The sequence below is a fragment of the Centrocercus urophasianus genome, unplaced genomic scaffold (genome assembly GCF_019232065.1).
Source record: "Centrocercus urophasianus isolate 14NV4802_14NV808 unplaced genomic scaffold, USGS_Curo_1.0 seq_11, whole genome shotgun sequence".
NCBI lineage: Eukaryota > Metazoa > Chordata > Aves > Galliformes > Phasianidae > Centrocercus > Centrocercus urophasianus.
The window spans coordinates 84135084-84148081 of record NW_024884253.1 but is presented as its reverse complement, the minus strand read 5'-3'; the positions used below and the strand labels follow the sequence as shown (position 1 = coordinate 84148081).

The 12998-nt window shown below is 43.3% G+C and overlaps 2 protein-coding genes across 2 annotated transcripts in view; one reads left to right on the top strand and one right to left on the bottom strand.

The window, feature by feature from the left end:
* Positions 1-5140, top strand: part of JARID2 (jumonji and AT-rich interaction domain containing 2) — a 203457-nt gene extending 198317 nt beyond the window's left edge. The window contains exons 17-18 of the mRNA XM_042836095.1: positions 1349-1456; positions 3172-5140. Of these exons, the coding sequence (XP_042692029.1) occupies positions 1349-1456; positions 3172-3348 (285 nt within the window). The 3' untranslated portion in view covers positions 3349-5140. The remainder of the gene's footprint in view (positions 1-1348; positions 1457-3171) is intronic.
* Positions 5141-5640: 500 nt separating this feature from the next.
* Positions 5641-12998, bottom strand: part of DTNBP1 (dystrobrevin binding protein 1) — a 60373-nt gene continuing 53015 nt past the window's right edge. The window contains exons 8-10 of the mRNA XM_042836107.1: positions 11504-11659; positions 9177-9320; positions 5641-6737 (exon numbers count right to left, since the gene is read on the bottom strand). Of these exons, the coding sequence (XP_042692041.1) occupies positions 6490-6737; positions 9177-9320; positions 11504-11659 (548 nt within the window). The 3' untranslated portion in view covers positions 5641-6489. The remainder of the gene's footprint in view (positions 6738-9176; positions 9321-11503; positions 11660-12998) is intronic.

Below are 12998 nucleotides of genomic sequence, written 5' to 3'. Positions count from 1 at the left end.
CTGCAGATTGTAAGCGTTGGAGAGAAAATGCATGACTCCAAGGTCATCTCAGGCACATCACATAGGCTGCTGGTGTTGGTTTGTGTCACCTTAGGTAGCAGTGACAGAAGATAGGGGTTAGCTTCAGCTAGCTTTCCCCTGTAAGGAAGGAAAGACTGAAGGAGCCGTCTGAGCCACTTTCAGACACCCACAAGCGTGTCTGCACTGCAGAAGGAGGTAATGAAGGTACCTGTAGGTTGCCAGCAGCAGTAAATCATAGCACAACACTTCCCTGGATGAGCAAGCAACAAGAACGTGTGCCCTGAGCCACAGGCATGCAGCCCATGTGCTGGTTGCCCTGTAATGTCCCCTACTCATTGAGCTGAGATGCTGTTTGACAACCTCTGTCTGAAAATGGAAAGTCACACATTTAACTTTGTCAGAAGCAGCTGCCTACTGCTTGTAAGGTGTGCTGGCCACTGTGGCAATCATCAGGTTCTTAGCTGTATGCAGAACAATCAGAAATATGGCAATTTCAATATAAACACAAAAAGCCCTTCCTACAGCTCTCTGCATGCATCTAATGCCAAGAGTAAGCATTTAAATAAATATGATACGGCATCTCCATATTCAGTCCTTTTTTTCCTATAATCTTTGGGTTTCTTCCAACACAAATATTATTTTTTAATGGAAATGCGGTGTTAAATGATGAGATGTAGCTGTTTCTGTCCCTGGGACAGAATGCACTGTTTAGAGCAGCACTAGTTTGAAGTAACTTCAAAATGAGTTGTAAAAAAAACCAAAAAACCAAAAAAACTGAACCAACCAAAAACTCTGACTCTGATCAGCTTGCTGTGGAGACAATGAAGTGATGTAAATGTCATCAAGGAAATGACTTTACTTTGTTATTCTTAACGGCAGTAAGGGACAGGAAGGCAACCAATTCCCTTCCAGGCTGAACTTGCAGGTGTGGCACCAGCAGCTGAGTGTGATGTCTGCTGGCTCAGACAGCAGCTGGGGGTCCTGTGGCCACACTGCTGGCTTTGTTTGGCCTCAAGGCAGTGCTTAAAGTGATGTGAAACCGCTGCTTTCAAGCAGTTTTTAGGACACGTTAGATATCAGTAAGGCTTTACACATGCAACGTTAATTAGATTTATCCTTCATTGCTACTGGTGTTTTTTAATTGGTAAGCATTTGCCAGCATTAGCACTCATTTCACAACGTGTGTGCATCTTGTTTACTCCCCCTCTGTGCCGATTTATAACGATATATAAGCATAATGATACCTCTCGAAGGAAAAGACTCTGGGCATCACCAGGCTTCAGCTTGGAGCTCACTGCATTCCCCCCACCTGTTCATATTTTGGTAGGTTGTACAGGAGAACGAAAACGTTGTCTTCTGCTTGGAGTGTGCCCTGCGGCATGTGGAGAAACAGAAGTCATGTCGGGGACTGAAAATGATGTACCGCTATGATGAGGTTTGTGCAGTCGTCACAGCTTTTCTCTTTTGCTGCTGTTTGAAGTGAGCTCACAGAGTTCTTGTTGGATGAGAGGCCCGGTGATGGCTGGGGGTCAGTGTGCAGACAGGTAACGAGCACAGAACTGACGGCGGTGATTCAGGACTGTGCCTGGATTCCAGGCTAATGCTGCATTGCGGTACAGTCAAACAGCGCTCCTTACGTGCCTGCTTAGCACCATCTGTAGAAAAAGTCTGTTTGGGGGTGGGATGGACAGAGGAGGGGCTGTTTGTTAGCTTGAGACGTGGGAAGGGACAGAGTGGGAGAATTTACGAAATTGGCTCTTTGGGAGCAGTGCTGATACAAGCAGCTCTGAGGCGGATGTCTCAGCAGCTTCTGATGTGCAAAGAGGTCCAGAGGGGAAAAAAAACCAGAAGGTTTGGAGAAGTTGTGCCATTCTGGCTGGCTTTGGTTTTCATTGTGGGCTCCATTGCGCTATCAGGTGCTGTAGCTACAAACAGGTACAGTCCAGGATGTCCAGGCAACAGAGAAACTGGCTTTGTAACATGGTAAATACACTGAGGAGCGCCAGGAGACTCCTCAGAAATTTAAACGTATTTCTCTAATTCTTGAGCTTATTTAGGCTCTTACATCCCGGGTCTTCACAGAACTGATAACTCTATTGAGGTTTTCAAAGCCACTCTTAATCAGCACCACATAAAGTAATGACTGGTTTTATAATTACAAAGTGGGGATTTGGGGCTGCAGTGGGAAAGGAAAAATCTCTCCTTCAGTACTGGATAATATTTCTTCCCCCAGTGAAAAGACTCTCTCAATTTCAGCACTTCTGAAGGATACTCAGTGTATGCCTGGTAGATGTTACATAATTTTTTTGAGAGCTGTGAATAGGGAAAGAGAGAGAGAGCCTGCACGTCAGAATGCCATCTGTTAAACCTATTTCACTGTTAGCTGCGCTTTGCTCACAACCAACTTCTTAAGATTCCTGCCAGGAGGGGTCCATCCCCCTCTGCCCCAGATTTCACTGAACCACTGACTGCAGTGAGAGCAGGAGCGGTGATGCAGCGCAGGCACTGTGCTGTGCTGTTCAGGGACTTCCTCATTCTTACCGCAGAGCCACGGACCTGTAGCCCTTTCCCTGTGCGGCACCAAGCACTGGCCTGGAGCACTTGGGGCATGCAGAGATCCTACAAAGAAGTAAAGCAAAATAGCATCCTGTAACAAATGACAACAATGTCAATAGGGAAAAGCAGGACTTTCTCGTGAAGTTTTAAATAGATATTCAGTAAAGAGCAGATTGTCACCTGCAAGCATTGTCACCTGCAGATTTAAGTTCATGGCGTTTATTGCTTTGTTCAGCAGTGGTTTTAAGTTGCATCTGCAGCGAAGTTTTGGCTCTGCTGAGCTGTATCTGTGCAGCCCAGAGCTCAGCCCGGTGCAGTCCTGTCACCCATCACTGACTTTACGTTCAGAGCCAGGAAACTACAGCAGGGGCACCACTCTAGGTACCATGCAGTGGTTGTTAGCCAAAGCCCACCTGTGAAATAGTAGCATGTGGTTGTATGGGCTGCTGTGCAGTTAGTTAGCAAAGCAGCAGCTGTTTCCCCCTGCTTCGGTGCCGTCAGCCAAAGGACGGCGCTGCACCGCTCTAACAGACAGAAGCACCCGGAAAAAGGAAGGATGCTCACTTGTGTCTTCTTTTCACACTTCCTGAACAGGAACAAATAATCAGTCTGGTCAATCAAATCTGTGGAAAAGTATCTGGTAAAAATGGCAGCATTGAGAACTGTATCAGCAAGCCCACACCAAAAAGAGGACCTCGGAAGAGAGCGACAGTCGACGTGCCATCATCCAGGCTTTCATCCTCCAGTTCATCCAAAAGTGCTTCAAGTTAATCCTGAAGATGCCAACACTCTCATTTTGTCAATTTATATATATTTTTTGTAATTATTATACCATAGTTTGGAGTACTTGCTGTAGAATACAAGCTGTCTTTGCACTAGCTCTAAAGAAGATTTTCTTCTGGTTTTAGAGAACTAATTTTGTTTTAGCATTAAACTGTTGAATTTTTTTTTTTTTGTACTTAGGATAGATAGATACAGCAGTCTGATTTTTTTAAACTGCCGTACGTTCACTGTTTTAAAAGCGGCGAGAGGGGCTGATAAATATTAATTTGTATTGTCCCCATGGCTGAGAAAATAAAGAGCCTTTTTGGTAACTGTGAAAAAAGGCTTTTAACCCATTTTTTTGACTAGGTTAAAGTTGGATGTGTTTTCTAATTTGTTCTCCAGTCATGTGAGCAGATTTTTCTAGAGCGAAAAGGGATGGGAGACAAAAAAAAAAAAAAAAAAAAAAAAAAACTTGAAAGAAATTGCTTTACTTTGGCTGTCTTTTATTCTGTCACAGCAAGCGGAGTTTTGTAATTTTTTAAATTGGAGAATACACACTTTCTTTGGGAGGTTATGGCAGCTGAAGATGGACTTTGTTTCCTAACTGTAGGCAAAAGGAGGAGAGTTGGAGTATGTTCTCTTTTACCAGCACATCACTATGCATCTGTTTTGAGGGGGAAAATAAATAATAAAAAAAAATAAAAAAAATAAAAATAAAAATAAAAAAAAGGAGGAAAAAAGACTGCCTGCCTTGAGGAGTCACGTGAGGGAAAACTGTGCCTGATTTCATTAGGAAATCCATTCTGTTATTTTTTGGTGCTGTTGGCTACTTTATCAAAAACCCTTCAATAGCATCCTTAAAGAAAAAAAAAAAAAAAGAAAAAAAAAAAAAAAAAGTGATTGAAGCCATAAGTGCTTCTTTTGTCATAGACGTGCAATCTTTTTAACATTCCATTTCCATTCCACTGCTGTGTTTCACACCTTTGCACCGTCGAGCATTAATTTTTGTTTCGGATTCGTTTCATGACGCGATCACGTTTAGAGCCACTAGCAGGTCTGCGTATTTCTTTTGAATGTGAAAATGCATTTGCTTTCATCTTGTCTCTTTTTTCTCTTCATGTTGTAACAAAAAATCACACCTTTTGTACATATGCCTGTAAATTTTTTTAAATACTTGAGCCTTTTCTTGGGGTGGGGGGAGGGGCGGCGAGGAGACGAGATGAAGAAAAGCCTTACGTTTCACTTTCTTCATCGGTTGGATTGGATGCTTACAGGGTTTTTCTTGTAACATTTATAAGTGCTGCTTACATCACTGAACAACAACAAAAAATAATAATGGAGTAGCTGTTGCCCTTTTCTGGTTGTGTGTACAGTATGTGTGGAATAAAAAAGGGAAAATGTTTTCACAAACTGTTTTGTTTCGTAATTGAATTCAACGATACCGTAGCTACCCATATTGCACTGAGCTTGCCAGTGGTGACTGTCAGGAAAGTCCTATACTACGATTTGTTGGTTGTTGTTGCAGAAGACTGAACTGTTTTGGAATATTTAACAATAACATAAACAGAGTCAAGTGTTTTCAAATGTGGTTGTCTGGTTTTTATGGCCTTGCTGTGTACTTTTTCCCTCTTGACAGTAAACTTCTGACTATGGCTTACAGTTTGACATTTAATTTATTAGCGCTGCTCTGCTCTCTTTCCTTGTAAGGAAAGACTTCATGTTGTTTATTGCCAGTTTTTTGTTTACTTTCCAGGTTTGTACTACGAGGTTTAATAAAAAAACAAAACTTTTTTGGACATTTTGTCTGTCTTCTGGAAAGTGAGTGAGTGAAGCGAGCTCCTCCAAGAAAGCTTTCTTTTCGACAGCGGCCTCATTGAATGCTAAGGAGGGATTATTTCTGCTGGTAGGTAGCAAGCTCCTAGCCAACATGTCCTGCAGGTCAGGGGACGGAGACACAGCGAACCCTGAAGGAAAGCAGCCTCCTCCCAGTGGCTCTCTCTCATCTCTCATCTCCCTCAGTGCCCACCACTAACTGCCGGGGTCTTGGGAAGATCTGCAGCACAGCTCCTCCTTTTACTTACGCCGCTTCTGATTACATCCCTTCCCTCAGCACGTGAAGAGCGGGAGCCGGGAAGCTTCTCAAAGGAGAGCAGATCCCTGCAAACAGAGTGCGAGACTTGACAAGAAACAGGAGTTAGGTCCAGACCACAAGTGCAGAGAAAACGACTGCAAAAAAAAAACACGAGGGAATTAAGATGACGACCATACCTCTTAAATCTTGTACAACGTATGCACTTCATTTATAGTAATTTATTCAGCTTTATTTCCCTGAAATTGCTGGCTTGCCTCAGTGCAGTCACACAGATGTTACCATGGAAAAGTAAATTCCACTGGTGCTCAGGATAAATAACCAGTTTTTCTGATTGCTGCATTAGCCTTCTCTGTACGCTGTCATGGAGAAAGTACTTTGGGCAATCAAGTGAAAGACATGGTTGGGATAGAAATACTTTATTTTATGTCGAAAGAGGAGTAAGCTTACACAATGCTACGGTATCTGCTCCACGAGGAGTATAACACTTCCATACGCACCTCTCCTCCTTTGAATTTCTCTTTTTTCCTTAACACCTACGATAACTAAGTCGGTCCTGAATAAGAAGTGTGAGATAGTAAATGCTGCTGCATCAGTAGACAAAAGCGGTAGGCAGACAGTAGGTAGCAAAGAGTAGAAAATAGCTTTCCATTTTGGTTTGGATCTTAAACCTTCAGGTGCAGCAGCTGAAAACATGCAGGGAACAATTTGGGGTCAGCATTATACATCAAATGGAAAGATTCCCAATCAGCCGTTTAAAGGTTAGCGGTCGTAGTAACTTTTATCTTTCCCCTTTACTTCTTTTATACATAGTATATACAAAAGTTTCACTGCTCCCCTGAGCCCCAAGACTACTGTTAAAGTGTGTGTGCTTTAGGCATATTTTTATTGTTAAAAACCAACCTCCACCTGACTGGCAATTCTGTAAAAAGGCTGCATGTAGTACTAGTAAAAAGGTCTGGCTGTTTGGATTGGTTAGCAAATTGTGACACAGGCAAGCTCCTCATTCATTTGTTCATTCATTCAGAAGTCATTCTTAAAGGATATGGTTTTAAGATTCAAATAGTTTGAGAGTCACTTTCATCACTAACATCTGAAGCACCCTTTCTTTCAGTGACAGCAGCAAGTGCAGTGTCCACTTGAACCTCCTCTTCATCAGACTGAACGACCGGAGATTCTCCTTCGCTCGCCTCTTGGCTGGCAGAATCAGTGCAGGTGGATGACAGCGAAGACAGTTTGTGGCGTAATTCGGACTGGCTCGGAACCTGAAGACTGATCTCATTCACATAGGTGCTGGAGTCAGGCCCTTACAGGTGGAAAAACAACAAGAAGAAATAAGCTGTGGCTCAGCAATGCAATGAGAAGTCACCGTGTTAGCAGAGCTCAGAGTTGGCTTATGAGTTGCACTCAGGCTCCTCTGCTCCTTTTGATGCTAAAAAATCCTCCCAAGACACAAAGCTGCCTTTTGGCTTTTCTGACCACTCTCAAATATAAGCTGCAGGTTGATTTTTGAAACGTTTCTGATGGTGCATGTCTCTCGCTCGTTCCAGTATTTTAGTACTCGAGTTTGAGTTTTAGAAGAGTGAAGGAGTATTGTCATAACTTACATCCAGTTTGCCTGTTAGCCAGGACCATTAACCTTCCTAACTCAGGCTATAGCACGTGCTGAGAATCATCACCAACCGGAAAACCCTCCAAAAATACCTGTCCAACAGAATGACACTCAAAAAATAAGTGGAAAACAGAACAACAAAAAACCCACAATCGAAACCACAAAAACCTGGAAGGCAGACAATAAAAACAATCTCCAGATTTGACTAAAAACAAAGATACAGAAGCACCTCAGGTACTGTGTTTGGCCTTGGGGCCCTCACTACAAGAAAGACATTGAGGCCATGGAGCGTGTCCAAAGAAGGGCAACGAAGCTGCGAGGGGTCTGGAGCACAAGAATTATGGGGAGCAGCTGAGGGAGCTGGGATTGTTCAGTATGGAGGAGGCTCAGGAGAGACCTCATCAACTACCTGAAGGATAGTTTCTACAACTACCTGAAGGGAGGCTGTACTGAGGTGGGGGGCTGTGGCATCTTCTCCCAGGTAACAGCAATAGAATGAGAGGGAATGGCCTCAAGTTGCATCAAGAAAGGTAGAGGTTGGATGTTAGAAAAAATTTCTTCTCCAAAAGAGTGGTGAGACATTGGAAGAGGCTGCCCAGGGAGGCGGTGGAGTCACCATCCCTGGAGGTTTCTAAGAAAAGGGTAGATGTCACACTGAGTGACATGGTCTAGAGAGGTCACAGGCATGAGCTGATGGTTGAACCAGGTGATCTTAGTAGTCTTTCCAGCCTCAATAATTCTGTGATTCTATAACACTGCCTTGCACTACAGCACGGCAGAACTCCTTTTGTAAAGTTGCATTATAGCTCAAGGAACTGGGAGTGGGATTTTAAGACTGCACTCCCTCTATGCTATGCAAAAAGATGTCTAAGCAAATTCAGTGCAACAGTGTCTGCTTGCAGTTTGAGAGTTCGTTCTCTAATGCTACCTTACATCCTCCTCTGGACATTTCCTGAGAGTAAGTAAGGAAAATGGAAAAATCTGAGCTCTCTTTTTATATGATCTGCCAAATAAATCTCTTTTTGCTTTATACTTAGAAACTGTTACGTCACACAGCTTCAGCACTGAGGAACCACAGTGAGAACACAGTACTCTTAGGTAAGAATTTTTTTAAATAAACGTTTCAAGAGGGTGTGGGTAGAAAGGAGCTGACCACACCACCTCAACCCTGCTCAAGGTCAGATGCAGAGCAGCTCATACTACATTGCCCTACAATGGACCTCTCAGTCCCAGCAAGTAACTGAGCTGAACTGTAACTGGCAAACCACTGTAGAAACATCCGGAGGCAATAGAAGCAAACAAATCCCTTCTGATTCAGAGCGAAATGAGTCATCTGGAGTCACAAAACAGGGTTCACAAGACAATGTAGGAGCAACAGCTGTAGAGGAGCAAGGCTGCCCATTCTACCTCTGTGTTACAACTGAGTGCTACAGAGCACCACACACTAGCACATTACATTAAGGTGTGTATGCACAGGTATGCAGCAAATAAACATACACTGTACACACCGTGACACTTGTATCACAATACAAAACGATCACAGTTATTTCGAAGGGTGATACATTTTAAATCAGCTTAGGCAGAATGCAGAATGCAGCAGGGTCTGCATTTCCTCACTAATGCAGTCCTACTGTCTGTTGATGAGACAGGAAGACACAGAGCCCCCTGAGCCAACATCTGCCAGAACCAGCATGGGGAACGGCCCTGACTTCTGGAATTTGCACACACTCAGACAGTGATTAACTCAACCAATGTATGAACTGGATGTCTATCGAAAATCAGCCATCTGAATGCAGTTTTTGCAATGAAATATAAAAACCTTTGGTAGTCACATTCGGTACAGCATCCCCTATCAACTTTTTATCAGTAAAAAGGCAGCAGGAAGCTCTATGCAGCACATCCCTTGTCCGTATCTTAAGAGACAAGACATTAAGCTGCAGTAAGCAGGCAATGAGAGCGACAGGCCAGAAACACCACACAGCTCTGCAGCAAGCTCTCCTGTGTTGCAACTCAATACAAACATCCTGAACAACACCAGTGAAAAACATTCAATCTATGCAATGTTTTATGAGATAACATTACAAACGAGAGCAATTCTTGTGATTAATTGCTTTGGCAGTACTAGGAGCATACCCAGCATGGGAGAAAGCATATTATTGTCCTCGCCTCCTGAGTTTAAAAAGACATCGAGTGCTTCTTGGTCAGACATGTCCATTAGGTCCATCTGTTCCAGCATGTCCACATTCACTTCCATGGAAGACATACTGCCAATTGGTTCTGTAGTAAAAATAGCGCAGTGAGCAAACTGGCCATCAGTGACATGATGTTATTACCTATAAGGCTTTAATCGCTGCTATAATTGTACACATCAGTAACAATTAAACCAGATATGGAAGGAGTGCGGGCAGCAGATAACTGCTGGGCAGCAATCTCAGCCCGAATCCAAGAACTCTGTGCAACCTTCGTAGTGAAACTAAAAATCCATTACAGCTTTTGCAAAACAAAACATTTATAGCAACAGTGCTTGCAGCAATAGCTTCAGAAATGCTCTCAGGTGAGCCTCAGGGACAAACACTGGAACTTTCCATTTTGCAGCATTCCTTCCCGCTTGCCTCAGCCAAGTGTTTTTAGATCAAAACCCAAGTTTGAGCACACAATCTCTAGGCATCAATGGATGGGGACATGGAAACTAGAAATGAGGATTAATGTTAACGGAGCAGCCATTCTTCCTCACTCTATCAATTCAGTCTAATAAGTGGCAGCAGCGTGCACAACATCTGATGCCCAATATCTCTCCAGGCATGGGGATTTCACAGCATTAACACCTCAAGATTCTACTTCTTACTGTCAGTATAAAACTGACTATTCACAGGGGAATTAAATGCCTGGATAAGCATCTTCTTCCTTGAATAATAAAGCATACAAACACAGAATAAGAGTTTTCAGGGGTACTCAAGATTTAAGTCTTTTGGCTGCATGTGTATTCACAAATATAATTAGCACTTTAAAGGTTTATCTAAGTGGAACAATTACTCTATTAAAGCCTTCATACGTGAACTGAAATAAAATTGTATCATAGTGTTCTTCTTCTATACATACTGTATGTATGGGAACTACTGAGTCACAGCCTGAACCTCTGATTGATCACCTGAGACAAGCAATGGGTCGGCTGTGGGAGCACAGGTGAAGGCAATTCAGCTGTGTGCCGGAAGGGGGGGAGCCTGGCTGCAGCTCTCCTAGACCTGTTTAAGAGCTGGCTGCCAGGGAGGAAGGATCTCTGCTGGAGATCTGCTCTGCTGCAGTTTTGTGAGTGGGCCCAGGATAGGGGTAAACCTTCTATCTATTCTCTGTTGTTATCATAGTCTGCTTTGCCAAACTCTCTTGTTTATTTTGTGATTATAGCATCCTAATAGTCTTTGATTATATGCTGTACTTCTGTAGTTTTACACATACTGCCCACATCCAATTATTCATAGAAAGTTTCTTTGATACACACATGTTCTGCATTATACTGAAAATACAAAGTTCAGAAAAGCACATACCCACCTCTCTCAAACACAGCAAAAGCCACCACTAGTAGCAGTGCCCATTGACTTTTAGCATAATGGATTATATATATACACACATATAGGCATATATAAACCACACAAAACCTAGGACATACAATCTCAATTTTTCCCAGACAATCTAGAGCATGCTGCAGGTTGGCATTTATAGTGCTAGTGCAGAGAAACTGAAATCCTGAACTGTGTTCCCTGCTCCAGCATTACAAATGACAGCAGATCTGCTCCTGAAGAATGGACAGAGTTTCCATGTTTTTCCTGCTACATGAATGATTTATCTCCTGCTTTCTTTCCTGTCCTACAAACACTTTGGCCCAACAGATGGATGCTTCCCACACAGAACTGTCTGTAGTCTACAGCATTCTTGTCCTTTAACTAGCTGGGAGATGCCAGACCTGAGTCATCTATAACAAGGAGAAAGCTTCATCTGCATTTCCTGTATCCTGTATCATACTCTGGAGATTTCATAGGCAGCATAAGAAGCTGCCATCTGGGAACTGTTTTTGAAAGACTACACTGAGCTTTGCCTGCATCTCTGGAAACATTCTGAGGCCCTTTCTACCAGGTGATTATGCCAGCATCATGACACAGGTGCCCACCTCCACCCATACCTTCAGAGATATGGGTGCACTCATGAGCTGTAAGGAAGAGCACAATTCCAGAAGTGCCTCAGCACTTTGCATTTTCTCAAATAAGCAGACTGACTTCATCAAGCATCTAGTTCCTCCGGGAACCAAAGGTTGTTTCAAAAGCTTCTCTAAATTTTCAGCTTCCTCAAGGAAGAATTTAGGCATTGCACTGCTTCAGCTGTAAGTACCCATTGCTGGCTGTGACCCTTAATCAACATTCTCTAAGTTGCAAGTTTGTGGATCACACCTGAAGTATTTCAAAACTTGCCTCGTCTCTCTGCTATCTGCAAGTATCCTGTAGAAAGGTATTGCTCCATGTCCTGCTGGAAGGCTTCTTCAAAGAATTTCTGACGTTCCTTCAGCTTCATCTGCTGGGTGTGCTCCATGTCCAGAACCTTCTGTGCATGTTCAGCGTCCAGCTCAGCTGAGCATAAAGCAAAGAAAACAAACAAATCAGTCATGTGCGTGTCCCCCAGCCTCCTGGGATTTCAAAGCCAAGATTAAGTTCAATAGCGACAGACTGTTACTACAGACTGTTAACAGAGGCTGTCACAAAAGGACATTCCTATGCTTTGCAGCTACATTTTGAAGCTGACAATAAAAATACTGTATCACGCAGCGTGGTCTTAACATTGAAGTGATATCATAACTACATGGAGGCAACACGCAGATTTCTTGAACCGTGTGAACCTGAAAACACCATCTACCAGTACTCAGGATGTCAGAACTGGTTAATGCTGATTTTCTGCTATTGTATATATGTCACACACACACAGGAAAAAATACTTTAACTGGGAAGTTTCAGCACATCTCTGAACACAGAAGTACACATACGCAGGTGTGTGCATATCTGTGTGAGGTGTTCTAGTTCTGTCAGCCCCCAGACAGGCTGAGAAGAGAAGCTGAAATGTATCCTAGGTGCAGTGTAGAGGAGCTTATTGGGCTGACATGACGTACAGAATTAGTACTGTTTTCAATGCCAGCATCGCACGGTCATTAATGTCAATACAGAGTCTCCTCTGTATACAGCAGCAATGATGGTGCCAGAGGATGATGACACTGACACCAAAGAAGCAGAGCCAGTTGCCATGAGTTCCTAATACTCTAGCAAAGAGAAAGGGGCAGCTTTTGTACAGACACACAGCGACAGCCAGATTTGCTTACACGTATCTAATGCTGGCCTCTAGCAGCTCCATCCCTCTGTGGAGAAACCAATACTAGCCTGACTATCAATGGAAGATCTCCTGCCTTCTGTTTTGCCCTACAGGAGTCACTGAGGGGCCAGAGGACATACAAAGAAACAAATTGTTATGTTTGGTGAAGAGTAACATTTTCCAGAATAAGATCTTAGCTACTGGAGTACAAACTCCAGCCTATCAAAACATGCTTTAGCAGATCTGCCTTTGGGGAGAAATACAGAAACTAAAAATGTTCCTCTCAGAGCTCTCACTCTGTGTTTCCAGTGTGCTCTCACAAACTCTCTGCTCACAACAAGGAGCAGAATTCGCTGTGGAGTGGCTGATGGAAAGGGCAGGAGTGGCACAGAGCTGCTTTGCCCACCAGGGAGAGCTCCATAAACATCCAGCTACAAATCCTGGCTTCCATGCATCCCGTAGATGCAGCTGGAATGTGGCACCCATACAGGCAAACTCTGAAAGGGCGTAAGGTTGACTGGGGTGAGCACTGCATCAGTGCTCCAGGGAAAATGCTACATCAATGGTATTTCAGAACGTGGAATTCATTAGGAGCATCCACCATTACGG